General features: G+C 46.1%; 1 protein-coding gene across 1 annotated transcript in view; it reads left to right on the forward strand.

The window, feature by feature from the left end:
- The window catches only part of CAPN13 (calpain 13), a 46,178-nt gene extending 19,743 nt beyond the window's left edge, over positions 1-26,435 (forward strand). The window contains exons 7-20 of the mRNA XM_075148168.1: positions 818-903; positions 2,346-2,420; positions 3,253-3,419; positions 7,750-7,895; positions 10,966-11,126; positions 12,694-12,730; positions 14,432-14,494; positions 15,531-15,588; positions 16,636-16,703; positions 18,443-18,511; positions 19,607-19,685; positions 22,597-22,713; positions 25,289-25,344; positions 26,402-26,435. Coding sequence (XP_075004269.1) covers positions 818-903; positions 2,346-2,420; positions 3,253-3,419; positions 7,750-7,895; positions 10,966-11,126; positions 12,694-12,730; positions 14,432-14,494; positions 15,531-15,588; positions 16,636-16,703; positions 18,443-18,511; positions 19,607-19,685; positions 22,597-22,713; positions 25,289-25,344; positions 26,402-26,428 — 1,209 coding nt within the window. The 3' untranslated portion in view covers positions 26,429-26,435. The remainder of the gene's footprint in view (positions 1-817; positions 904-2,345; positions 2,421-3,252; positions 3,420-7,749; positions 7,896-10,965; positions 11,127-12,693; positions 12,731-14,431; positions 14,495-15,530; positions 15,589-16,635; positions 16,704-18,442; positions 18,512-19,606; positions 19,686-22,596; positions 22,714-25,288; positions 25,345-26,401) is intronic.
- The last annotated feature ends 1,050 nt before the right edge of the window (positions 26,436-27,485 follow it).

The following is a 27,485-nucleotide window of genomic DNA, read 5'->3' on the forward strand; positions in this document are numbered from 1 at the left end:
CCTCAAGACAGGGGTGGAAGGATCCCGAATCCTGTTGGAGAGGAAGCGGGTTGTTTCAGCTTCCTGCTGCTCATGATGTGTGCAGAGAGGAGAAACGGTCTTTGTCCCACCTTACAGGAGGGCCAAGGCATCCAGGGGGGTGTCCTGTGGGGAGATGATTTAAGGCTGGCCAGAGGCTGAGCCTTTGCCTGGGAAGAGACTGACGTGGCATTTGCTTGCCACACTGCCTGTGTGCGTAAGGAGAGCCAGAAACAAAAAACTTTGGTTCTCCCTTCCACTTCCGCCATTTCAGCTTCACCGGTGAAAACGAGTTGCTTCTGGCTTAAAGCAGTGACAGCAAGAGGAGAAAAGCACAAAACTCCAGCTGTTGGAAACCACAATACTGTAGATCTAGAGACGCAGATTCTGTTTGTCCTCATCTCTCCGTGCTGACTGTCGACATTCACTCCAGGCAGTCTAGCGGCCTGGTTCCTCAAAGTCTCTGCCTTTGCTGACTCACAGCGTCAGATGTGCAGGATTAGGCACTGGACTTTCCCAAGGCCGTTGAAGTCATACAGTGTGGCAGTAATGCTGCTCCTTCCCTCTGCGTCAGCTATTCACTGTCCTCGGGAGAGCAAAATGGGCGCAGTTTTCTCCCACACTTCATTCCTTTACAATGTAGCAAAAGGCACTCATTTTTAGCTGCAGTCAAATGAGATCAGAATTTAAACCAGGCCTCCAAGGTATAGAAGAAGATCCATTTTATTACCCATCTCTTCACTGAATATCACAATTGTGAAAAGCTGTGACTGAGTTTATTTTTCTTTCCTCTTTATAGATACGCTACAAGAATGGCTGGAAACATATCATCAGGATCTGGAATCCGTGGGGCCATGGGGAGTGGAAGGGGCCCTGGAGTGATGAGTATGGTCTTAAAGCTTTAATCTCATAAGGAGAATCACTCTTTTGTAGGCTAATTGTGAAGGACCTCTGCCTTGCACCCATTATAATGAAGCAGATATTTCTAAATCAATTCATTAGAAGCATTATTTCCATCTGCAAAGCAACTGCTCACAGAAATCCAATCCAGGGAAAACTAATGCAGCATTGATTTTATATGTGCTCCTCACTAGGCCTAGCTCAGGTATCCCTTTTTGTCTATGTGTACATTTTTCCAAGAGGGTAATTCCAGATAACTTGTGGATGAAAGAGTTATTACCTGGAGTAAGCTCTGGCCATGCCCCTAGACACTGGCTGGCTGCTTCTATTGAATTCTCCTGCAGCAATCGTGCATCCACCTTCCTGCTCCTTCTTCCCCTCCCATGAGTCTGAATCTGGGAAAAGGATGGTTAGCAGAGTCCATGAGAGAAGGGCAGTATTTTTATGCAGTATTGAACACAAAGAGACAAAAAGGGTCCTTGGTTATCGCAAAGGCTAAGTGCTGCTGGATGGCTTGAACTGATCTTTTGGATCCTTCCAAGCTTTGGAGACGCAGGGACCACTTTTCTGCTGTGTGTATAAGCTAACTTCTCTTTCCTGGGGAAAGGAATGATACAGAGGAAGACTGCAACAGTGTTTTGTAAATAAATAGATGTTAGTTTTCCTGGTGGAATTGCATCAGTATTTTCCTGACTAGAGAGATATTCAGGTGTCACTCATGTGATTTAATAGCATCCCACCTCTCCCTGTTGCTAGGAACACTCCTAACTTCTCTACTGAGAAAAGTCAGGCTAGCATGTTGTGTCTGGATGGGTTGGCGGGTGGTGCAGACATGTTTAAGGCCGGGATAATAGCTATCTGCTCAGACAGCATCCTCCCATTTTTTGGAAGGGTGAACTATAATCCTAACTGTAATTGAAATGTCAGTAGAGCGCGTTCACAGGTAAGCTGCATAAATCAATAAATTATTGATTCATGCTCTGTTTATTTATCTTACACTCTGCAGAAAGTACAATTATCACTTAATTATAAACATGCTGCTTGGGAACAACACATTTGACTGGCTAATGTGCCCTCTACACGTCAATGTAATATCAGCACTTCAGAGTGCTATGCCTTGGTACTTCACTAGCCTCTCCAGCATGGGGACAAGTGACCGAGGCTTGGAGGGCAGAGGCAGGATTCGCCATCCCAGAGTGGGCAACTCAGGCAGGCACAGCAAAGGTGCAGAGCTCTGTTTGCTGGCCTTGAAGGTATGAAGGTATACCTTAGCTATGAAAGTATCGAGCACGGTCCTGCTCCCAATGTGCAGTTTGCTCACCCCTCCTGATCCCTCATGACTTGACGGGCTGGTTAAAGGAATGGGCTGGCCAGAGAGATGGAAAATTGTGCCTCACATCTGCTTGTTGATTTATTTCTGTTTGCAGCTCTCCTCAGTGGGACCATGTTGAGCCTAAATTCAGAGAAGCCCTCCTCAGAAATAAGGATGATGGAGAATTCTGGTATTTCCCTATCAATCCTTCATCTACCAGGTTTTCTGTTCGTGTTCATTATGAAAAAAAGAGTCATTTAGGCAGTTCTCTGCTCTTAGTGATGGCTCAAGGCACCCTATGTTAGCTGTGTGCAAACAACAGATTGGAGGTTGTCCTGCCCCCATGGTTTCAGAGGAAACAAGACCTGGAGAAATGGAGCTGGCCAAGATTCAGTAACAAGCTGGTGAAAAAAATGAAAAGTGAGAGAAGGAAAAATCCAGCTCTCTGAGACCTAGTCACTATGTCACACTGCCCTTCCCCATAAAGCGCCTAGCTTGAACCTTGGACTGGCTGGTGCTCGGAGGGGGCAGGTGGCTGAGCCGGTCAAAGAGCTTGTGCACTTGACCGCTCTGCAGGTGCTTGTGTTTTTTCACTGCCTCTGATTACTCTCAGATCCAGTTCAGCCATGTGTGAGCCATCCTTGAGGAAAGCTATTATTATTCAGAAAGTGCACACTTGCCCCGTGAGGCTCTGAGGACAGCAGGGGAACAGCAGGCTGGTCTGAGATAGGCACTGCAGGCTTGAGCAAAGCATGAGTGCGGGGCAGGACACTGTGGAGGGGCAAAGCAAGGTGCAGTGGCAGAGATGTGCTGGAGATAGCAGGGCTGTAATTTCCCTGGGGCTTTAGATGCAGTTAAGGCAGCCCAAATGCATTGAGAGCTGACCTCTTCTGCAAGGTATCAGCCAGCTCAGCTACAGCCTGTAGTGCTCTCTGTAATCCCCTTTTAAAGACACGGGGGGAGAATGTGAGTACCTGACTGGTGTCTCAAACTGAAAGGTGAGATTTTCTCATTCTCTGCAGGATGTCCTGTGAAAACTTCCAGGAGCAGTTTTCCTGGCTGTATATATGTAATAGCACCCCAACATTTCTCGACTTTGGAGATCAGCACTGCACAACGTGGTCCGTGGACAGGCACATCGACTTTTGGAGTCCAGTCCTTGCCACAGGCAGGAACAACTATTCCCGAGGTAATAAACACTCACTACAGTCACCCAGTCCTCTCCTCCTCTCCACTGGTGCTTACAGTGAAACATTCACTCTGAGCACCAAATTGCAGAAATATTGATTGCCAGTTGTTAATGCCTGCCCTTTCCCATTACAGCACCTATCAGCTAAAGAGGCAGAAACAAAGCAGCAGCACTGGCTGCTGTGTTGAAACAGGGGACTTGTGATTTAGAAACCCTAAACTCTTTAAATCAAAATGTGCTTGTCTATCTTCTTTCAGCCAGTTGCAGTAGGTGTTACTGGGGACCTCATCAGAAAGTCTGGTCTGGCAAATATGTGGCTGGTTTTCCAGAACGAGAAATACTCTGAAATTAAATGGATATGAAATGAAAGAATTGTGCTACAAAGCTCTATTTTCGAAGGTAGAAAGTCCTTTGAGCAGATAAGACCATTGGTTCTACTGCCTGTGCAAGGACTCTCCTGGCATTGCGAGCTCTGATTATTAGTAGCATTTTTAAAGTTTTTTATCTTATCTTATCTTATCTTACTTTTCTACAGCTGCATCACTATTTGGGCTCTGTGTTTTTAATCTAAGATGGTAGCATGTGGTCAATGAAGGAGCTTCTTTTTTCTGCAATGCTGGTCCCTGACTTAGCAGCAAACAGGTTTCAGCCGTTTCCTCATAACCTTGATCACCGTGTCTCAAGGGGTGATAATAAAGCAATGCCTGTGCCACTGCACACCATGGGCACTGAGACTGAGTGAGGAAGTGCAGGGGGTGAAGTGAGAGCGTATGGGCAGAGCCATTTTCCTTGGAGCTGTGTTTTGCCACTAGCCCTCTATTAGAGTTTCTGTCCAGGTATAATCTTGGGCTAAATTGCAGCTTTCGAGGCCACCCAACACAGCTACACAGCTTAAAGTCTAGACTGATTTAAGCAGATGCTGCCATCTCAGTCCTTTTTCCCCAGTTTGGGCATTTTACTGCTTTCTTATCAGGGGTGCTTCCTGTTAACTGAAACCTTGGCCAAGAAGAAGCCTTCTCCCTCTGGTGCTCAACACTCTGTCTTGTCCATCACAAACACAAACTGGGAGGAAGGGGAGGATAGCTTTGGACCACTTTGTCTTTTATGTGTTCATGATCTCCAAGCCACAGTCCTTTTCAACTCAGCCACTGGGTCAGGCGGCTGATTGAGAATCACTGCTTTTCTGCCTTGGGGAAAGTGTGCCATGTAGGTGATGCAGATGTAGGGGGGGTGAGAAATCTGCATGACTTTTATGACTTTGCCAGAGTTTTCTAGAATGATTAATGGGCAATTAGTTTAACTCCAGATGCCTCAACTCCTACTGGTAATGTACAGACTACAATGCTCTGTTGTACTGTAAGCATAGAATCATAGCATCATAGAATAGTTTGGATTGGAAGGGACCTTTAAAGGTCATCTAGTCCAACCCCCCCTGCCATGGGCAGGGACATCTTCAACTAGATCATGTTGCTCAGAGCCCTGTCCAACCTGACCTTGAATGTTTCTAGGGATGGGGCATCTACCACCTCTCTAGGCAACATGTTCCAGGGTTTCACCACCTTCTTCGTAAAAAACATCTTCCTTATATCTAGTCTAAATCCACCCTCTTTTAGTGTAAAACCATTCCCTGTTGTCCTGACGCAACAGGCCCTGCTAAAAAGTTTGTCCCCACCTTTCTTATAGACCCACTTTAAGTACTGAAAGGCTGCAATAAGCAGCCCAAAGCCTTCTCTTCTCCAGGCTGAATAACCCTTCTCAGCCTTTCTTCATAGAAGAGGCCTTCCATCCCCCGATCATTTTTATGGCCCTCCTCTGGACCCGCTCCAACAGCTCCATGTCTGTCTTGTGCTGAGGGTTCCAGAGCTGGATGCAGCACTGCAGGTGGGGTCTCACCAGAGCAGAGTAGAGGGGCAGAATTACCTCCCTCGACCTGCTGGCCACGCTTCTTTTGATGCAGCCCAGGATATGGTTGGCCTTCTGGGCTGCGAGCGCACATTGCTGGCTCATGTCCAGCTTTTCATCCACCAGTACCCCCAAGTCCTTCTCGGCCGGGCTGCTCTCAATCCCTTCATCCCCCAGCCTGTATTGATACCAGGGGTTGCCCCAACCCAGGTGCAGGACCTTGTACTTGGCCTTGTTGAACCTCGTAGGGTTCACACGGGCCCACTTCTCGAGCTTGTCCAGATCCCTCCGGATGGCATCCTGTCCCTCAGGCGTGTCAGCCCCACCACTCAGCTTGGTGTCATCTGCAAACTTGCTGAGAGTGCTCTTGATCCCACTGTCTATGTCATTGATGAAGATATTGAACAGTACTGGTCCCAATTTGGACGCCTGCGGGACGCCACTCGTCACCGATCTCCATCTGGACATTGAGCCATTGACCACTACCCTCTGGATGCATCCATCCAACCAGTTCCTCATCCACCGGACAGTCCACCCACCAAATCCATATCTCTCCAGTTTAGAGAGAAGGATGTTGTGGGGGACCGTGTCAAAGGCCTTACAAAGGTCCAGATAGATGACATCTGTAGCTCTTCCCATGTCCACTGATGTAATCACTCCACCATAGAAGGCCACTAGGTCAGTCAGGCAGGACTTGCCCTTGGTGAAGCCATGCTGGCTGTCTCGAATCACCTCCCTGTCTTCCACGTGCCTTAGCATGGCTTCCAGAAGGATCTTCCCAGGCACAGAGGTGAGACTGACTGGCCTGTCTTCCTTTTTTCCCTTTTTAAAAATGGGAGTTATGTTTCCCCTTTTCCAGTCAGTGGGAACTTCACCAGCCTGCCACGACTTCTCAAATACGATGGATAGTGGCTTAGCAACTTCATCTGCCAGTTCCCTCAGGACCCATGGATGAATCTCATCAGGTCCCATGGACTTGTGCACCTTCAGGTTCCTTAGATGGTCTTGAACCTGATCTTCTCCTACAATGGGCGGCTCGTCATTCTCTCAGTCCCTGCTTTTGCCTTCTGCGACTTGGGCGGTGAGGCTTGAGCACTTGCTGGTGAAGACTGAGGCAAAAACATCATTGAGTACCTCAGCCTTCCCCGTATCCCAGGTAACCAGGTCTCCCGTTTCCTTCCAGAGAGGGCCCACGTTTTCCCTAGTCTTCCTTTTATCCCTGATGTACCTATAGAAGGTTTTCTTGTTGCCCTTGATGTCCCTGGCCAGATTTAATTCTATCAGGGCTTTAGCTTTCCTAACCTGCTTCCTGGCTGCTTGGACAATTTCTCTGTATTCCTCCCAGGCTACCTGTCCTTGCTTCCACCCACTGTAGGCTTCCTTTTTGTGTTTGAGTTTGTCCAGGAGCTCCTTGTTCATCCATGCGGGCCTCCTGGCATTTTTGCCTGACTTCCTCTTTGTTGGGATGCATCGCTCCTGAGCTTGGAGAAGGTGATCCTTGAATATTAACCAGCTTTCTTGGGCCCCTCTTCCCTCCAGGGCTTTATCCCATGGTACTCTACCATGCAGATCCCTGAAGAAGCCAAAGTCTGCTCTCCTCAAGTCCAGGGTAGTGAGCTTGCTGTGCACCCTCCTCGGTGCCCTAAGGATCTTGAACTTCACCATTTCATGGTCACTGAAACCAAGTCTGTCCTTGTCCTTGAGCTTCACATTCTCCACCAACCTCTCCTTGTTGGTGAGAACAAGGTCCAGCATAGCACCTCTCCTCATTGGCTCCTCTATCACTTGGGGAAGGAAGTTGTCATTGATGCATTCCAGGAACCTCTTGGATTGCTTATGCCCTGCCACGTTGTCCCTCCAACAGATATCGGGGTGGTCCCCCATGAGGGCCAGGGTTGTGAACGTGAGGCTGCTGCTATTTGTCTATAGATGGCCTCATCCACTCGGTCTTCCTGGTCGGGTGGCCTGTAGCAGACCCCCACCGTAATGTCACCTGTCCCTGCCCTCCCTTTAATCCTGACCCATAAGCTCTCGGTCGGTTCCTCATCCATCCCCAGGCAGAGCTCCATGCTCTCCAGCTGGTCGTTGACATAGAGGGCGACACCCCCTCCTCATCTCCCCTGCCTGTCTTTCCTAAAGAGCCTGTATCCTTCCATTCCAACACTCCAGCCATAGGAGCCATCCCACCACGTCTCCGTGATGCCAATAAGATCATAGCCCTGCAGGCGTGTGCATGTGTCTAACTCCTGTTGTTTATTGCCCGTGCTACGTGCGTTTGCATAGAGGCATTTAAGTTGGGACCCCAATGAAACATCTTGGAGCAGTAACTACCTATTCTTCTGGGTCCATACAAGCAAGATCTTACACAACAGGCTACTACTGGGACATCTTTATGGCTACTATTAATCTATTAACGCTTTCTCAGCAGGTGCAGTTTCAACGAACCCTCAGTATTTCTTCAAAGTGCCAGATTATGACCCAAAAACCTATAATGTAGTCATTTCACTCATGCAAAAACATGCTGAGGATATGCAGGATGCAAAAAACCTGAAGATTGGCTTTTTTATCACCATGGTAAGCACAATCAGGTATTATGTAGGCACTGTTGTTTTCTGTGTGGCTTATTATACCTGTAATGGAAACGAAAGACTGACTTGCTTTTGGGGCTGTAAAAGGAGAGCAGTGTTTGGAGTGAACTTCTCGAAGCCTTCTATCTTAGAACATCACAGGAAAAGTAGAGTTAGGCAGGCTTAGTTTCCTTTATTCGTGTCTTAAGAGAGGAAAGGTTGAACTTTCAGTTCTGTAGCATCCCAAAATAGCCCTGGAAAACCCAAGGGGTCCCTAGGTTACAAGAGATGCCAGGGCAATATCCTCTGTGCCCAGCAGTACTGGTGGCATGCCTTGCTGGCCCAGCACAAGGCATGACAGCCAGCACTAACCACAGCGCTTGAGCAGGTCTAGTAGGGAACAGAATGGCCTTTTGTTCCCCAAAATTGGCCTGTCTTACTCATCTCCCCTTTTCTATCACAGAAATGCCATGTAAAACCCATTTGCAAAATATATGGAATGCTTTGCTCAAGACCAGTGCAGAGGCAATTCACTAAGATACCTGGGACTTCCACCACAATTTCTCTGTTGTTTTTTTTTTTTTTCTTGGTGACTGTCCAGGGAGGAGCCATTTCAAGGGCAGTTATTATCAGAGCATTACCAGGCTTACTGAAAGCGCAATTGCTAGTGCGGATGGATGCTAGCCTTTTCTAAAGTGTTTTAGTTGTAGGCTGAGGAGGGTGGGAGGGAGTTGTTCTTAACCAGAAGAACAAAAGGAAGGAGAGATTGGTATGACCCTAACTTCACATTCTCCTGATCACTGGAGAGGTTTGCTCTAGTCCCAGACTTTGAATAATTGATGCCATAAGTCTAACAGATCCTCATAAAGGAAGAGCATGGCTTTGTAGCTCATAAAAACCAGTGTCTGAGAAATAACAGATGTAATAAAAAGAGCATCACTCCGGCATGTGGAACTTGCTATCCCTATGCAAAGAGATGCTCTGCCTGGTGCAGGTATCAGCCCTGCAGGGCTCCATGGGGCCAGCCATGCCACTCGGAAGAAGCTGCTGCTCCTGGTAAATGAGGAACTCGCTGCTTACAGCATCCTCATCAGCTGTCCTTCAACAGTCACCAGACATGGAGGTCCCTGCATGCTCTTGTGTGATGCATGCCCACCTTGATTAGTTACCCACTTTGACAGAAAGGACTCTCACTGGGAGGTGATGGCATAGGTTTTGGGTCCCTTGAAAAGAGGTTGTTTAATCAGGAAGTAGACTAGAGGACAGATTTGCTCTGTTCTTGCTTTATATTTAAAATTTCTTTCTTCCCCTCCAGTTGATGCTCAGGTGTCTTCATTTAGTTTTTCTCTTTTTGTGTATTCCCAAGGATGGATGAAATTTAATGAGACATGGCCTCTGTGGGCTGTCAATCCGTGGCTCACCTCAGGCTCAGTTTGGGCTTCTGATCCCAGATGATCTCCTATGCAGGAGCTGAAGGGCAAGGCCAGGACAAGCCATTACTAGGGGCACTGGATTACTGTGGAGCACCTGGTCAATGAGGGAAAGGGGACTGTCACGCTGCTCTGTCACACGATAGCTTTCAGTAATGTAATGTTATTGGTATAAATCGGCACAGCAGATTATATAGAAAATATTCCCCCATGGACACCCCCTAAGTATTTTGACATGAGAGCTGGTCTACCCGCTGCTCAAAGCCAGTCTAGCGTCCTGCCCTGCTAGCAGCAAAAGCCAAGTCCAGGAGTTAAAACCAGGGTGGTTATATAGTGCTATTCCCTTGGTTTATTTCCCAGCATCTAGCCTCAGTGCTTGAGGGCAATCAGAGGTGGCATCTTTGCGTAAAAGTTTACAAGGGGTTTTCCTTTGTGCAAGGAGAGTGCAATTGCTAAGATTCGTGTGGCTTCACTCTTCCTCCCTCAGCTGCGTTCACTGCCATTATTCATCAGCAGCATCATTCATTGTTCAGTACCTTTTGAGATGCATCAAATTGTTGCTGTGAAGTAAAAAGGGTATTATCCCTTGGCAGGATGAGAGGGGAATGCAGTGCAGGCAAGGATGCAAACCAGAATGGACATATCTGATAGCTCTAGGAAGCCTTTGATTAAATATAGACGTGGAGCACTAATACATGGCTGTGAGGGAAGTTTAATGTTGTGTGATAGAGCTGAGCGATGTATAGAGGCTGATTCTTATCTCACACCGGTTTTGACTCCATTGAGAGATTAATCTGCTTCTGCTTTTTACCAAAAGGAATGTGGAATGAGACCCAAAAGTAAAAAAAGGATTACATCATTTATTTCTTTGCAGCACTGCCCATTTCTATCTGCTCAAGATCTGACCCATAATACTTGGCAGTCTACATATCTCCCAGCCGTCTGTAACAGTAGTCATCTTTTTTTTTTTTTCTCCCAAAATAGCAGTTTTATGTTATTTTCTCCCAAAGGCATGGCTCATAAATAACTCTGCCACGCTGTATAACCATTCTAAATGGAATTTATACATGCTGATGTATTTTGGGGAATATGTTTAGTAAGGGTTTTTTATTATGCTATCTTTACATGTCATCATAGTAATAGCTGTTGCATTGTATTTGTTTCATCTCAGCAAAAATACTGGAATAACAGAAGAAAGATCAGAATGTTGTATTTTCTTGTGACACTTGCTGGAAGGTTAGGGTTGTGATTCTCGAAGCATTGTCATCTGGGTGAGATGCTTAGTGAGCTCTCTGACCACTCTGAGTTATGCTAGATCTCAGGGAAGTTTTAGTAAGATTATTCATCCTTGATTCCTTCATGAACTCCAGTCTGCTTAATGTCAATTGAAGTTCTCTTCAAACCCACTTACATACAGTTTGCCTTCTGTTTCTTTCAGTTATTCTGCCCTTGTGCATTTTTGGTGTGTCCTTGAACAAAGTCTGTCACCTGGATGGGCTTTTGATGCCACTGGGGAGGTTAAGGCATGTTAGATGCAGTGTATATTTAGAGGGCTGTGGGAATGTAAGGCTGCTGTGGGTGCACTTGCTGATTTACTTTGGTTTCTGACATGGAGGGGAGATATAGCCAGCTATATTTTTCTTTCAGGAGAACTCCAAAGTTCTGAAACAAGATTTTTCCCTGACTCGAGATGTGACCAACTACTTTATCTTGAGCCCAGGAACCTATGCTGTTGTTCCTGCTACAACAGAGGACCAAGAATTTGAATTTCTCTTACGAATTTTCATGAAGAATCAAAACTACAATGAGTAAGATGATAAGTACTCCTTATAGGCCCCAGACTTACAGTGTGCCAGGATTTAACAATTTAATGTCAAGATAACTAATGTGGCAATTTGATTTTAATGTACTTGGAAGACACAGCCGAGTGTTAAGCACCACGTTGAGGAGGATCAGACATATAGTCAGATGCATAGGGGTGGCCACTGCAGAACAGGGCAATAGCTCATCTGCAACCACCAAGGGTCTCAGCTTTGGTACAGAGAGCCACACAAGTGAGCAATAATTGTGAGGTATGCCCTGCCAGACTGTGGGGAAATCTCTCTTCAGTGAAAGGAGGACTGAGAGCTTGTTTTTCTTAACAGCTGTTATGTAGTTTCTTATGTCGTGCCGGCTGGACGCCAGACAGATCAGGTCCCATTCTGCTCAGAGCGGGACTTAGAGAAGCAAAGAGCAGTGAACGGCCTTGGTCCTTTCACCCAGCCATCTCATAGACAGGCTGGTAGGGTTCCCTGTGGGTATGAAAGGGGCCTTGAAGATAATTTTGGTGGAAAAATGGTATCTTAGTTCATGCAAAGGCAGCTATTATCACATTTCCATATAGATATCTGGGTGTGCTTTATGTGAAGAGCAAGGCGCAGCATTCAGCCTTACCAAATGACCTTCAAGCATCATATGTGCAGTGGCTTTCCTTCAGTAAGCTTTATAGTGGAGGTGATATTGCAGCTCTTACCTCATAGACCCATATCTTAATAATGAGATTGCTTTCTAGGCTTTGGCCCCTCGCAAAAATAGCCCAGAACTGACTAAGGCCACTCCTTAGTTATGGAAAACAAATATGAGAAGTCTGTGCTCTGGGCTGGACTGCTTTCAGCATGATGAGTCATGCACAAGACGGCTCAGCCTTGGGAGGTAGGTCTTTCCAGGAGAACTGTGACCCTCACACACCTTCCTGAGCCAGGCCAAGCGTGGAGATCCCCTTCCTGTGGGTCTCTGCAGCACTCACCTATATAGTAGCCCAGATGCTATAAAAATAACATCTGGCTTGCCTAATTTCTTTACCAAAAGCAAAACTCAAATATTGAATGTTGCTACTAGTCTCAGAAGGAATGGTGACCCCGCCTCAATTTCAGGCAGTCTGCAGACATTTAAAAGATGTTGCCTTTTAATAGCCCAGATGCTATTTTTATTCCTGATTATTAAACCAGGCAAAGAGAAAGCAGGCGAAAATTTAATGTGGCTCAAGACAGGGCAGTCCTGTCTTCTGTGTGGTGAGGTTAGTCCTGGCATGCTCAGAGTGAGACAAGTTACCCTTTCTCTGCTGCTGGTGCCAGCAGGGCTGGCTCAGGTAAGGCAGTGGCCCCAGAGCAGCCAGAGACTCAGACCTGCTCATATCTGCTTGCACAGAGAGATCCAGGACTGGTGCAACAGGCTTGACTGAACTGGGACAGGCTGGGAGATGTGGGTGCTGAGCATCTTGTGGGGACGTGGGCTGGGTGAGTGCTCGTGTTGGTGCCTGCCTTCTGCCACGTCTGCAAATCAATGCTCTGAAAAGGCCCATTGTCTCCCAGTTTGACTCTTGTAACTCTTTTCTAGGAACTCAAACTTCCTGCCCAGCCCAGTGCTGCCGATGGTAAGAGTCTGTGAAAACTGATGTAGATACTGCTGGTGGTGAATCATTCCCAGGGAGCTGACCATTTGGCAGCCACCTCTGCTGACTCCTCTTCTTCCTTCCCTACATACCAGACACCACTCTGCTCTTCTCTCCTTTCACCACCCAGTACCCGTCCCAGAGTTCAATGCTGGCACCCTGCGACCTTGCTGGGAGAGCAGGTGACCAGCCTGGGGTACCTCTCTGGAGAGACGGGAGTGACAATGAAGCCCTTCCTCTTCACATATGTCTCTTTCAGAGCCTGATTTTTGAAGGAAAAAATCTTATACAGGCCCTCTGTCAGCCTGTCCATCTGTCCTTTTCACCTTGCCACCTTTAACACTTTGACCAACCAAATATAGCAGGAGAGAGAGCATTTCAAAGATATTAAGTTCTTGCAATGTCTGTAAAATGGGTATGTACCTAAGGAGGAGAGAGGGGGAAACTTTGATGAAAAAGTCACAGTTTGAGTTTGACCTTTTTTAAAAAGACCTCACACCTGAGAGTGGGGTCGTACATGCCTTCCCTATGGGAATGGCTTCATTTAAGTGCTAGCACGCTATAAAGCACAGAAGTCCATACAGGTGAGGCCCAAAGCAGATTTCTTCTGATTTTCATCAGGATATCTTCACAGACGTAAGGGAAATTACGCTTCAAAACTGATTGCGCCTCTAGTTCAACCCACATTTCAGCCGGTCTAGCCCAGCTACCATCTCTTGCTGGGCTTCCTCGCTGTGAACTGTGCAATTGCCAGAGCTGGTCCAGTCCATGCTGCTGTCTCGCTGGTTGCTTGCAAAACCCTGCCACTGAGAAGCTGTTATTTATAGCAGTGCAAACGCAGTACAGGTCTTTGAAGCCAAAGATGTAAAGCTGCTTCAGGAGAACGGAAAACAGAGTCCTTTCCTTGTGATTCATTTTCCAGCCTGCAATTAAGCCCCATTAGAGGAGTAGTGTAAATGGTGGCTTATTATCTCTTTCCACTGACAAGCTGTCAGTTTACTTGGCTGTTGTCATTAGCCAGTGTTTTGACTTTGACGAATTATGGTACCCACACTTTCTGCTCTTGTTCAGGTATTTGGGCTTCACTGGTGTGAATTATCTCACACAGACCTGAAGTCATTAGGGCTTAGGCTTAGATTTTTTAGGGAAACTTTATAATGTTAAGGGTAGTTCCCCTTAGTGCCTGGCGGATCTCCTCACTGGAGGGTTGAAAAAAATCACTTAATCATTGAATTGCAACTGCTCAGGTACAGTCAAGCCTGCCTTGGGATTGAGAGGGTACGAGAGAAAGGAAAAGTCAACTCCTGCTCTGTTTTCTTGGTTCACGTGAATCTTCACATGCCCAGTGGTTTCAACCGAGGGCCATCAATAAGGAACAGGCTTTGTATCTCTATACTCCTGTATTGACTTGCTGAACTCCACCCTGGATGTGTTCTGTTGTCTTCCTCAGGCCCTGAGCTGCTCCTTCCTGGTTGTACTAAGTGATAACATCCAAACTATGCTTCTTCCTTCATTGCAGTAGCTTTTTCTCACTCCCAATCCACTTTACTTTCGGGGTGTTAAAACTGCAGCCTGTACTGTACGTTCCCTGCCCTCTCTAAAGTACTGTTTGGATCTGCAGACTTCTGCCTCCAGTTGTTTTGTAACTGAATTATTTATGTGCGTACTTTGTCTTTGATCCAGGATGCACCAGGACAGAACCAGGACAGCTCCTATAAGGCTGTCTTCCTAAGATACGCTAAGCAGGTATCCTATCTGAAACATCTTGCTGAAAAATAAATAAAAAAGGCATGTGGACTTGCAAAAAGGAAAACTGATCTCCGATGTTAATACAAATCCATTTAGAAAAATATTTTTTGGAAATGTAGCTCCATCCTCAAGTGAATACCCTGAAAACAGTATTGATTGGCCTGCCAAAACCCCCAGAAAAATGGGACATTCAGCTCGGATAGATTGGATATCCATATATCAGAGAAGGATTGGAGATTTGTCGTTGTGCTGGTGATGGGCTTGCACTTTTTTTTTTTCGGCTTTAATTTGTTTATTTACTGAAAGCAATTAGAAAGCCTTGGGTATTCCCCCCCTCTCATCAGCATCATTTTCCATTTGCCTTCACAGCATTTGGAAACCAGACATCAGTCAGCGTTTGAGTAATTGATTCCTGCTCTTTCAGAGCCAAACTCTCTGTGTTCACAGGAGATGCTTTTAATGGTTTAATAAACTGTTATAAAGAACTCCTCGACTAAAGAGGAAAAAAAATCACTGCCAAAAGTCTTTGCACAATGGACTTCTTGCAGTTAATAGTTACATCAATGCATGAAGGTGAAAATGAACACGGGCTGCCACGCTGAATGCCCTGGGGGTGTCTCAGGAGGGAGGCAGTCAGGTTCACTGATGGGTTGGGCGGCTCAGAGGGAAGCGGGCAGCAGCGCCTGTGCTCCCAGCCCACTCACCCAGCTGCCTGCTGTGCCTGCCCATTGGCAACTCCCCAGCTAAGGGCTGGTGAAGTCAGCAAGTGTTCCAATCGCTGCTGGAAATACCCCACCCACAGTGATGGGAAGTGCCTGTAACTCCCCTGCAGACTCTTGTAGGGAAGGACAAAGAGTGGCCCAGCAGCGTGGAGGGCTTTGTTATGCTCCCATGGGGGTGCTGCTCCTCCTGTGATATAAGGAGAGGTCCTTCTTAATTGCCGCAGTGTATGAGTAAAGAATTTTGGGGCAAAAGTGACACAGGAGAAAACTTCATGCTCACAGACCTCTCTTTGCATTTTATTCTGTATTAGGGCTCAGCTATTGATGCCTCGCAGCTGCAACAACTCCTTAATGAAGTTATCCTGCAAGGTAAAGCTTTTACAGCCCAGCTAATGTGGTTGATGCTTCCCTATCCTTAGTCTAGTGTAAATTAGACAGAAGATTTAATGGTGTCCTGATGGTCCTCAAAAAATCCTCAGTGTGGCTTACTGCACTATTGGATCTTGAAGAATGAGAAGTGCCTCCACCAGGGTTCCTTTGGAACAGTTTGGTTTTGTTTTCTTTTTTAAATCAAAGTAATGTTCACATGAAGAAGGTGATGCAACCCAAACGAGTTGCCAACAGACTCTTTAATGCATGGCTGTCAGCAAGGCTGTGCATGTTTGACAGCTAAATTTCACCTTCCCCTCCCAGTTCTGCTGTGGGATAGCCTCTGCTCTGTAGACCTTCCCTGCCCCATGCTGTCCTTCTCCTGCATGTCCCTGCAGCCCCCATGAAAACACCTTCTTGCACCAATTGCAGCAGGAATTTGGTGGGCTGCACCAGTGGGTGTCCCAGGGAGCTGTGCCTCCCACTCTCCCCACTGTCACCCAATTTCTCCCAGTTCAGCCCTGGCCTGCATCGCTCCTCTGCAGGGACCTCAAACTGGCTTTCAGCATTTCCCAGCCTTCTTAACCCACCCACCTTGAAAATAGCATGAGACAGGGGCACAGCCAGAGGGCTTGAACCAACTTCGTCATGCTCAAGGCTCAAAGTGCTCCTAGGACTTGCTAATTCAGCATTAAATGGCCTTTCTTGCCACTGTCATTTCCCTTATCATTATTTCAAGAGGGAAGAGTTTCCATCAGGGCAGGTAGGTGGGCAGAGACCGTGCAGAGCAGCTACCTGTGAGCCCAAGCAGGGCACCTGTCCTTGGGGAAGGGAGCAGTAGAGTTGTCTGAGACACATCAGACTCCCTCAGTGGACCTCAGCCTGGCACGTAGCCCTTGCTGCTGTTTGAGATCCTGAGCCAGATCTGGGGCTTTTTAGCTACATGAGCCTTCAGACTGGTGTCCTCCTTCCCTCCAAATGGTGACCTGGTGCCTCTGTCACCCCCCTTGCTGTCACTGATTCTTTCTGTTTTGTCAATCCTTGCAGATGAAATGACCAGCCTGGGAGGAAGATTCAGCTTTGATTCATGCAGAGGCATTTTAGCTCTGATGGATGTATCCTTTAAGCAGAAGCAATAAACTTCCCTGGTGCTGCCCATCCTTGCCTTGAGTTATGGCTGAGCTGAGCATCCCGGTGTGAGAACCTGCAAGTAAATATTAGCCACAGTCCTCAGTAAATAACTGCCCCAGAGTCTATGCAGGACTTTGACATGCATGCCCTGGCTCTGGTGTGTCTGCTGAAAGGTGAGGGTCAACATTCTGCTACCAGCTAACTCTTTGCTCTCATTTTCACCTCTGCAGGGCCCAGGGCTTGGCTAAGCTTCACCCTTGGGCGCAGAGTCCCAGGCAGAGCCCGAGGCGAGGAGGCAGCACAGAGCTCAGGCATAGCTCAGCTCTTCCATCATGGCTGCAACCACGCTGGCCTGTGACAGCAGCTCGAGCAGCCTGCTAGCTGCTAGCACCACCAGCAAAGCTGGTGTTAGGGGGAGAAGCACTGTCATCACCAAATCACAGGCACTTGCCTGGCAGACTATTCATCCTTTCCAGAGTACCTCCCCTATTTGGATGGATCACGCAGTCTTTTTACTGTTAACAAGACAACACTGGAAAAACATTGCTGGCTGTTGTAGAACAAGAAGGCTCCTTGATGAAAACATAAATTCTCCCCCATGTGTTTTCTCCCCTTGCTTGCTCACCGTCTCTTTTCTTCCATGCTTTGAAATAACTTTCAGATGTTTTCAGACCTTTACAAACTGCCAGGGAATTAATAAAAACGACCAGAAGTCCCTCTCTCTTTCCAGCTTTCTGCATCTAGCCAGTGAAAGAGACTTTTCCCCCTTTCCAAAGCCCCTCCTGGGCTAAGTGAGCACTCTGAATGCATGGCATGTGCAAAGAGCTGACAAAGCCACTGCTCTGCTTTAATTCAGGATGGATTTTTCATTCTCTGGGCTGCATACAACCCATGTACAGTGTGACCTATCCTGGCCTGCAAAGACAGGATCATCTTTTTTCAGTCAGGTTTTGTGGCAGTGGCACTTCTCTGCTTTATTTATTTATAATTAACTGGTGATGAGTTTTGCTTTCAAGGAGTTTTCACCACCCCAGCAGCATTAGGTGAGGTGCTGCATGTCTGCCCAGAACTCCTAGATGGTGTACGGAGGAGAGCAGGTCCACTGACATAGTCCTTTGAGCATCCATGGGAGATGTCTGCTGACATCCATGGGTGATGTCTGCTGACACCCATGGGCTCCTGCAGCTCATGGTAGGGAAGTGTTTTCTTGCCTGCAGCATATGCATGGCTCAAAGGCTGCTGCTGCCTTCTGATGGCAGGCATCAGGATTGGCTCCTTGTGCTCTTGGCTCCTTCAGTGTCTGTTCCTCCGGGAGGATCCAGGCAGAGCTAATACCGTGCTGCCTTATGCTCAGAGCCAAGGCAATGTGCACAGGTGGCCTGGAGCATGGGGTCATGTTCATCCGCAGGGGCCTCTCTGCTCGGTGGCTAAATGTCAACTGAAGCGATCACTGCAGGCTCCCTTGTGGTCGAAGGCACCATATAAATAGAAACCTTTTGTTGTTTGTGAGCACAGGTACGAGCAGCTGTAAAATGTGCCAAAGAAGGTGAATTTAACTGTAAGCATAATTGAGAGCAGAAAAGCTCTTGGCTTTCTCAACACAAAGTAACAAATGGAAGAGACTGCATCTTACATCTTTCTTTATGTGAAGGCAGCATCCTCGGCAACGAAGACACCCAGGTTTAGCTCTCATTAACTGTTCAGTTCTTAACTAAATGCACAGCTCAACTCGAACGGACGACTCACACTGCAGGAGTTCGGGAGCTTCTGGCGAAGTCTCACTAAGTACATGGTACACGGGGGCTGCTCTCTCTTCTCTGCCGATACTGTACTCTTGGGCTTTTCATCAGCAGGGTGCAGATGCTCTGTGATATCAAAGCACTGGGGGGAAAAACATTGCAGAGGTTGCTTGCTTAGTGGGTCAAGTTTCCAACCTCTCATGCAAAGTTTGAGAGCTCAGGAAGCAGTCGTGTGTGTAAAGTGCTCCAAACAAGCAACCGAGGCTTTTCTAGAGCAGGGAATACTGAGGAAAAAGTGGGAAAAGGTAGGAAGGCCAATTAGGCTCAGAATTTGATGGAAAACTGTTTGTGTGCCACCACTGGCAATTTTTCTAAAAGCTTTCTAAGCTGAAATGAGTTCTTGAACAGTGTCCTCTGAAAAATGTTACTTCCTCATTGCTGCAGTTTGTAGTGGAAGTGTGTAGGATCCGATGAACGTTTATCTGGGAGAAATGTCTCTGCTCCAGGATAAGCATTAGGTCTGGAAGCAGTGAGGACAATAACTTGGTATTTAGGGTCCTACCTAGATTCAGGCAGCTTCTCTGTGTCAGGTCCCTCTCCCTCCAGTCTTGCTGCAGAATGGGAAGATTTCCTGAAGCCTCGAAGTTGGATGGGCTCCACTTTGTTTCATCCCTCTTGAGATGGTCTGAGGCCACCTAGGACACAGGGTGCCAGTTCCCCATCTAGCAACGGTGCTTTTCCCACTGACAGCACCTCAGGTGTGGCTTGTGGGGTTTCAACAGTGTGTTGGGAAAGATGACCTCGCACCATTCTGGGACTCAGGGACTCCTGGCTTATTTCACGTGTTATAGACAATGTCTTTTTGTCAGTGGATGTGTGAGTATTCCCATTGCTGCCTGCACCCGTAAACCAGGGAGAGTGAGCAAAAAGGCTTCCACCTATCCAAAACTGTGGGATTTCTTACACCATAACATACTGTCTGAGCCTTCTGGAAATGGGTCTCCCTTGTTATAGTCACCCCATCTCATCTGCTGAACTTCCTTGCAGCCTATTTATTAAGGACAGAAAACATCCTACATAATAGATGTAGTAGTAAATTTGGGGAATGCTGATATGGGCTTGAAATCTGCCTTTACACTGTTTTTTAGGATATCTTCAGCAAGGAAAACAGAAATCATTCTGGATTTCTTGATGTGTCTGAACTGAAGAGCGCGATACAGACAGCAGGTAAGTCCATAGGTGCTGAGCAGCTTCCTTTCTTGTCCCTGTGGCAGTGAAGCAAAGGATGAAAAAGAGAGAGGAAAGAAAAAAGAGCTTCAGGGAGAAAGCGGTTTGGATTGCACAGAGGCGCCAGTTAGATCGTAGCTCTGCTCAGAGGGCTGCATTGGTTTAGGGCATTGAGACAGAAAGCTCATTTCAGGGAGAAACCCTTTGCACTGCAGCTGGGGAGCCAGCAGAGAGAAGCACAGCACTGGCCAGAGCCTGCAGACTGGCTTATCCATAGTATCTCTACGTCATGGACAAAACATTCAGCAGAGGAAAGGAGCAAGGAACAGTCGATGCTTGCACTTGCCCCAGTTCCTGCAGTTTCTCTTCAGGGCAGTGACAAAGTCTATAAGGGAAAGCCGCAGTGACAGACATTTATTTAGTTTGCACTGACCTCTGTTGGCTACACGAATGCTGAAACTTGCAGTGAGCGCATGGGACCCCTTCACATGGGCGAAGCATTTTAGCTGGGTCATCTCTCCAGAGACCTTGCGCATGAGATATAGCTCTGAGACAGCAATCATACCGTAGAGGAGCTCCCATCTGGCTACCTGGAGCTTGGAATGGTGTCGTCCCCAGGAGGAACCTGGTGCAGAAGTGCTGTCTGTGGAAGCCATCAGCTCAGGGGATGTACGTGTAATCTTTTGTTGCTGAGAGGTGGGCAGAGCATTAGCATCTGCCTGAGGAGTGCAGCACTAATGCGCCAAATGTCAAAGGAGAAGCTGCCAGGTCCATTCTGTAAGAAAGGCACTAAAGTGTAAAACTGGGAGGAAAATTGTACATTGAGAAGTCCTGGCAGCCAAAACAATGCAGCTATTTGAGGGGATAAAAAGGCACTATTAAATGGCAAATTCAATACATGTTAGGCTACAAGCAGTTCTGAGTGGGAGGAAAAAAGAAAATTATAAGCTCATTCTTGCCGCTTTCTGAGCCAGACAGCTGCATTTGAATCTGGCTTTGCATTAGGATGATCCCTGTCCTGGCTTTTAAGCAGGAAGGAATAGACAGCCTCAGAAAGAGTTTGGGAGGTTGGTGCTACCCCTGGGAATGGCACTAATGTATCTAAATACAGCTCCTAGCCAGCTGTTGCCTGAAGTATTCAGTGCTTTCCTCAGCAAAACACTGAAACGTGTGCTTAATTTTCCCTATTGTCCTAATGCTTCAAAGCATAATAATGATGGGTTAAATTTTCTGCCAGAATAAAGCAGCCTAGCTGCATTAACAGCAGTGCTGCCCTGAAATGCAGGAGTACTGGCCTGGGATATTTACAAACTCCTCACTGGCAATATTAAATGCATCAGAATAATTAAAAAAAATAGGGAAACATAAAGTCTGTACTTTAAAGCTTGACTAAAACCAGAGTGAGGAATCCAGCAGACAAAAGGTGTGGGGAGTAACCTTATAGCACGTAAATGAAACGTCTTGGGAACAGAGAGGACTGACACTTCAGTCTTTGTTGATGAGGTTAATTGAGAGACATTGCCAGCTGAGAAGATTTCAGAGCAAGTATATCCCAGACTGACCATGCCAAATTGTCAGTGTTTTATAGTGTAAGACGTGATTATAGCATCTCGTAAGCAGCACTGCAAGGCTTGCTGGAATCTACTCTCCAGAGAGAGCTTGATTGAATTCCCACTGCCTTCAAAAGGTTAAAAATGAGCTAGGATTCATTGCTCACTACTACAGTGGTTCTTGGCAGTGATTTAAAACCAGAATCAAAGACGAAATTTCATTAATTAGATTTTTGTAATTATTAACTTTTTCTCCTAGAAAAAAATCTAAAATTGGGTTTATCTTAATTTGAAATGTATCTTAAGCCCAAATATATTTCCATTATTTAAGTATTCAGCATTGTGTGTCTGCTTCCTGCTGGAGACCTTCTCCAACTAGGCTCATGCAGCCAGAGTTTGTCGATGTACCAACCCACTTCTATCGGCTGTTCTGCCCCTACACAGGTGTAGAGAAATCGTTTCTTTCTTTTCTGCTTATTCAACTAATTTGGCTCCATAATGAGTTCATTTAAACCTGAAAAGTTTAGAGCTGGTTGAAAAAGCAGGAAAGCTACTTCTCCTCCAGCTGAGCCACTAAAAACTAGGAGTGAGCAAATGAGACTTTTCTGAAGTCTCAGAAAACGCATTAGACCGAAGCTATCAGTCCAGCTCTCTGCAGAAAATTTCTCTTTTATTTAGCAAATCAGCTTTTAGTGCAAAATATATTTAAATATTTTCTCTTATGTAGCCAGCACATTTAGGGTAGTTTTATTTAACTAATAAAAGAATCATTCCAAAAGGCAATTTTTGTTCATTCAATTGAATACCAATTTCCCTCAAACAGACTGTGACACAAATACTGAATAATCAGCTAATAAAAAAGAAATGCACCCTTCACCATTTTCTAATAGAAGAGAAAATGTAAAAATTAAGAATCCCAGGCATGCTATACTGCATAATAGCATGAGCGTGCGCTATCTCCCTGTTTAGCAGAAAGCGCCAGTGGTATTGTAAATGCTATGCTCAGACTTCAACAGTTATGAGCCAAAGAAAATCACCCTTTTGTATAGAAAATAAAAGCTAAAAAGACAAAGCAAGATAACACTAGATTAGTTAGCTCTCTGTTTCCTGCTTGCTGACCTAAGCCACAATTCAAGTAATTGACTAAATGGACTTTGATTTTCCATCACCCTACCCCAACTCTTACGCACAAACCTGGGGGAAAGGTAAGCTGCCATCCAGGGATGCAGAGGAGACCCAGCATGACAGGGTGGGGGGCTGGGGGAGAGCCCCAGCTTCTTTGCAGGGTGCACAAGGCCAGCAGAGCCGGTCCATCATCCCACAGTGAGTCCCCAGTGCTGTTGTTCCTCTTCCTTCCGCAGGCCTGGCCACTAATGAGCAGCTCCTGCACCTGATGGCCCTGCGATACGGCGATGCTGCCAGGAGAATCGGCTTCTCTGACTTCGTGTGCTGCATGCTGCGCCTTGAAACCATGACCCGTGAGTCTCGGCGCCGGGGCCTGGGGTCGGGCAGGAGATGTGGCAGCAGGGTCCAGAGTTTCTTCAGCTGCCAATCCTTTTTTGCTGCATGAATTTAGCCTGGCCTCTGCAGGCTTGTCCTTAGAGCCCCTATGCACTAAGACTCATTTTCTAAAAACAATATGTGTCCTTGTGCTAGTGCCCTTCCACACAAGCTTGAGCATCCTGGTCCACAGCAGAGCTTCCTCCTGGGTGGTGTGGAGCATTGCCGGTACCACCAAGGGGAGGCTGCATGCATTCACGGCCAGTGAAGAGGAAAGAGGCAACTCATCTCAAGTGGAAGGCTTTCTCTTTTGGTTAAAATTCAGAGAAGTCTGAACCACAGCAAGGGAGGTGCTTTTTTTTTTTTTTGTTACTGGAGAGATGTTCCCACCAACTTCCGTGAAGTTCTCTCAGTTTTTTGGTAAGGAGAAGGTCTGAGATCCTTCTCAGTGGATAAATAAACCCATGCCCTATGTTGTGTCCAGCTACTGTCTGGCAGTTGCAAGGAGGGAGTGTCTGTAAATAAGCCTTTGTCTGAAAGTAAATGGAATTCTGTTTTACAAAAGCATAATTTTTACTATTATAGTTATAAGTATTTTGATTGGAAATACTGGTAGTTAAACAAACCCAGCAATTGTGACCCATGTGCTAGTACATTGCTACAGCAATTTAGTTCATCTTTGGAATGAGCTGCGTTTCAACAGCACGTGGAAATGAGTGTTCATTTTTTGCCCATGTGTTTTTACCACTGATGTTTTATGGGCCCATAGTGGTCAGCAGATCCGCCTGGATGACACTGCCTAAAATCCCATTTCAAGGGAGTAGAGCAGAAGCAGCTCAGAAAGTCAGAGCGTGTCCTGATTTTAATGCTTTCATTAAAAAACAGACAACTTGTAAACACCCATTTTTTGTGATTATATATGTCACTTGCTGTAGATGAAAATTCTTGTGCCTAAATTAGTACCATGGCATTTTTTTTCATCTTAGAAAAGATCCTCTTACATTTTAAATGCCAATGTAAAGACAGCTCCTTTACATCCATGTGGAATCTCTAAAAGTTTCATTGCTGTCTGTAATGAGTATCTTAAAATGCTTTCAAGTCTTTCAGTTATCACTTTACAAAGGGTTTAATGTGGAATACATTTCTCAAACTTTTCAAATCATTGTGAATAAGATTTTTACAGGAGAGGATAAGGGTGCCAAGTGGGAATAAAAGGTAGTCCACCTTTATGATGATGTGAATGCAGCAGGGAAGATAAAATCTGTCCCATTAAATCATTACTCATCCTTTCAAGATAGCCTGAGATGAGACCTAAACCAAAAGCAGCAGCTTCTTTGCAAACTCCGTTTAACTGAAGTTAATGAAGCAGTAAAGGGGCACTTACCTCTGCCCAGAGGAGGTAATTTCAAGCGCTGCTGTTTGTTCCTAGGAAGACTGCTGGGCTCAAGCCCAGCCCTGCAAATACAACCTTGTCAAGGGGATGGGCACAACGTGGGGATTTCCTTGTTGTACGCCTTTCTTCAGAGCACTATAGGCTGGATGTGCTTCATCGTGTTAGCTTTCCTCCCTGCCTTCTCTCTGCTCTGGATCATATAGGTAGCTCTGGTTGCCTCCTAAGGGGCTGACGAGCAACGTGCCCCTATGGCCTGTTCCTACACTCTCCAGCAGCCCTGCACTTTTGTCTAAAGCTGAGCAGGTTTCAAAACATTCATGATCTTACGATGCCTTTTCCATTCAGGGTGGGAAACAGGCTCCTGGAGAAATGTGTCATTTAAGGATAGACAGACTTAAATTTGTTTCAACTTTTTATTACTGTTTATAACAGCACATTTCTAGGAGAAAAGTAATTTCAAAATAAATAAAAAGAACTCAAAATACTGTGTTTTGACTTTATCCAAACACTTGGGTTTGAACATTTCTCCTAGACAAACTGTAATATAAATGTGCACATAGAATATCAATATTTGAATGGATTTAAATTTTCTGATGGCAAAATGTTCTATTAGAAAACTTTCAGCAATGTTAATTTCAAACTCTAGCTGAATAACAGCAGCATCTGCATTTATATTCCCTGGAAAAAGCTTGCAAGGCATACTAATGACTTCAAGAGAATCACTTTCTTTAGGGCACACTGTGATCACTCACTGCCAGGGAGGATGGAAAAGGACCAACAGAAAGTTTCCCTGTGGGAAGATGTGTTTCATTAGTTCACTGTTCTCCTGTCAGTCTTCAGGCAGGAGCTACTACTGAAACAAATTGTGAGAATAGATGAAAGCAGTCACATTGAGCACTCCCTGTCCCTACCCTTTTGCCAAATTCTGGCCCTGCAGTTGGGTTGCCTTCGCAGGCTGTGATCCAAGGGACAAGGCTGAAGGGGTACCCAGCACAGAAATGAGATATGGCTAGGCAGGACGGTGTGTGTGGACACCTGAGCCAGGCAGAGCATCCCAGCCCAGGGATCGCAGCTCTGCTCCTCAACTGCCACAGCCTTATGTCTGCGTTGTGTTCTTGCTTCCTCCTCATGAAATACAATTTTATTTGTTCTATTCCTAGATGCATTTCAAAACTTAGCAGAAGGCGGATCACAAATTTTGATGACGGCAGTGGAGGTGAGGATGCTCCTTCCTTCTCTTCTGTCCAGGTCCAAAGTGGGACCACTGAGTATGTTAGCGGGAGGGTGAAGTTAAAGATGATGTGTGATGGATATTGCTAGGGATTTCGCCTCTGACACCAACAGTGGTGAGGGTTTCACCTGGCTGGATATGCATCATGGGCAGCCGGGAGGTATTTCCCTGGGGTTCCCTGGCCCCAGTCACGCAGCTTCACTGGGGTGAGCACAGCTCAGTGGTGGCAATCCACATCTGAAGCACAGAGTCTGCCGTTACTGACGCCAGCCTGTCATTGCTGGAAACATTGTTCAAAGTGACTTTGAGGAAGTGACAAAAAAAAATCCATGCCCTCATTTCTTACTGCCCCATCTGTTAATTCTGAATTGTAAAACATCTTGGGTTTAAGAAAGAAATAGCAGACAAATGCTTGCTGCTGCTGTTTGTCTTAAAAGCACAGCCTGAAGGATAGCTAGCCGAATGGGGATACATTAAGCTTTTTATCAGCTAGTGTGAAGCAAAAATCCTGCTGTGCTCCATAGTGATATGCCTGAGTGCTGCATTTTATCAGTCTGGGGCCCGTTATTTGACAATACAGTGTTTAAAAAGATTTTTTTTTAAAAACTGTTTACAATCTTGCTGGGTCCTGTTTACACTCTGTGGTTAGTTCACTGGCTTATAGTTCATTAAATCTTTGTTGCACCAAGAGCTGAGCAGAGTTTCCAAGCAGAGGCCCTGAATGTGTTTTACAGGGTAGTCTGTAGGATAACCACATTCCCAGAGCCTGCCATCCTTTCCACTCACAATCATGCAGGTGCCATCCTTTCCCAGAATTGCTCCTGCTGGAGCTGCTGCAATAATTTATCATGGAAAGCAACGTATGGATTTGTAGGTCTGAATTGTAATAAGGGAAAAAGGCAGTTCCAAAACCCCTTAACTATCCTGTGCAGGACAAAAGGACCATAGTCACTGGATCACAGCCTGAAGGTACCGAGGCACATGTCTGAAGACTTAGTGTAACACCATTTTCTAAATGCACCTTTTCTTCTCCTTTTTCCAGTGGCTGACTCTTGTCATGTACACCTAAAGAGATGTCAGAGCAAAATGCGGCTGGTAAGAAATCTCATTAGTAGTATACATACTGAGAAGAAAGGGGTAGGTGCCCTTATAGTGGCTACAGTGAACATGAGTGAGGGCCTTACAGAAAGCTCATCCTGGGGTTATGGTGGGTTTTGAGAGAAAGAGAAAAGGTGAGAGCTGCAGTGTGAGCGGGGCTGGAAAGGGGCTGCAAAGGGAATTGGACTTTGGGCAATTTTTTCTGGGGAATTGCTCATGACCTTATCAGACCACCGACGGCTCAGTTAGCCACTTGCCCCCTGTTCCCACCTGAGGTAATACATTTTCAATAGATCAACTAGCAGAACTTGTCTTTTTTGTCTTCTTCTAAGGGATGCAATTACTCCTGCATGTATTACATAGCTGCAGCAGATGTAAAGCCAAGTAGAGGGTGGGGATACGAAGTCACTTAGCTTTCTTGGTCAGTCTGATTTCACATTTTTAACTGAATTATGTAATTTAGTTTACCTTTAAACAACAGTCCCTACCATGTGTTTCATTTGATGTTTGCTCCCTCCATGCCAGACCTGGAAAGGGGCTTTTTTGCCCTGAAGTTTACCTGGACTTCCCAATTTTTCTACTTGGTTCTAGTGAAGAACTCTGCCTTTTCCTAAAAAAACTTGTCCTGTTTATACATCCATAAACCACCTCAGCCATCGTGCTTCTACTAACCACTGGGACACAGCTGTTCCCAGTTGCAATGGGTAAAGCGTTAGTGCTGGTCCTAGACAGTTGCCACTGAGGAGAAAACGGGGAGAAAACCCTGTCCTTAGAGAAAAGGTACAGTGGAGAGCCAGCAGCCTCTTGCCATTGTGTTGTGGTTGACCCCAGGAACTCACAGAGCACCCTTGGGCAAAGTCACATGCTTTCCTTATCAACCCAGTTCAAAAACTGAGTGAAAAAACAAAAAAAACCCAGGACCTTCATTGAAATCCAGGGACTGCATCCAGATGAGCCTTCCTATAGACAAGAATTACAATAATAAATAATACATGAAACAGCATCTCTGGTATCTCACATCCTGTTTC

This window comes from Calonectris borealis, chromosome 3 (genome assembly GCF_964195595.1).
Source record: "Calonectris borealis chromosome 3, bCalBor7.hap1.2, whole genome shotgun sequence".
In the NCBI taxonomy this organism is placed as follows: Eukaryota; Metazoa; Chordata; class Aves; order Procellariiformes; family Procellariidae; genus Calonectris; species Calonectris borealis.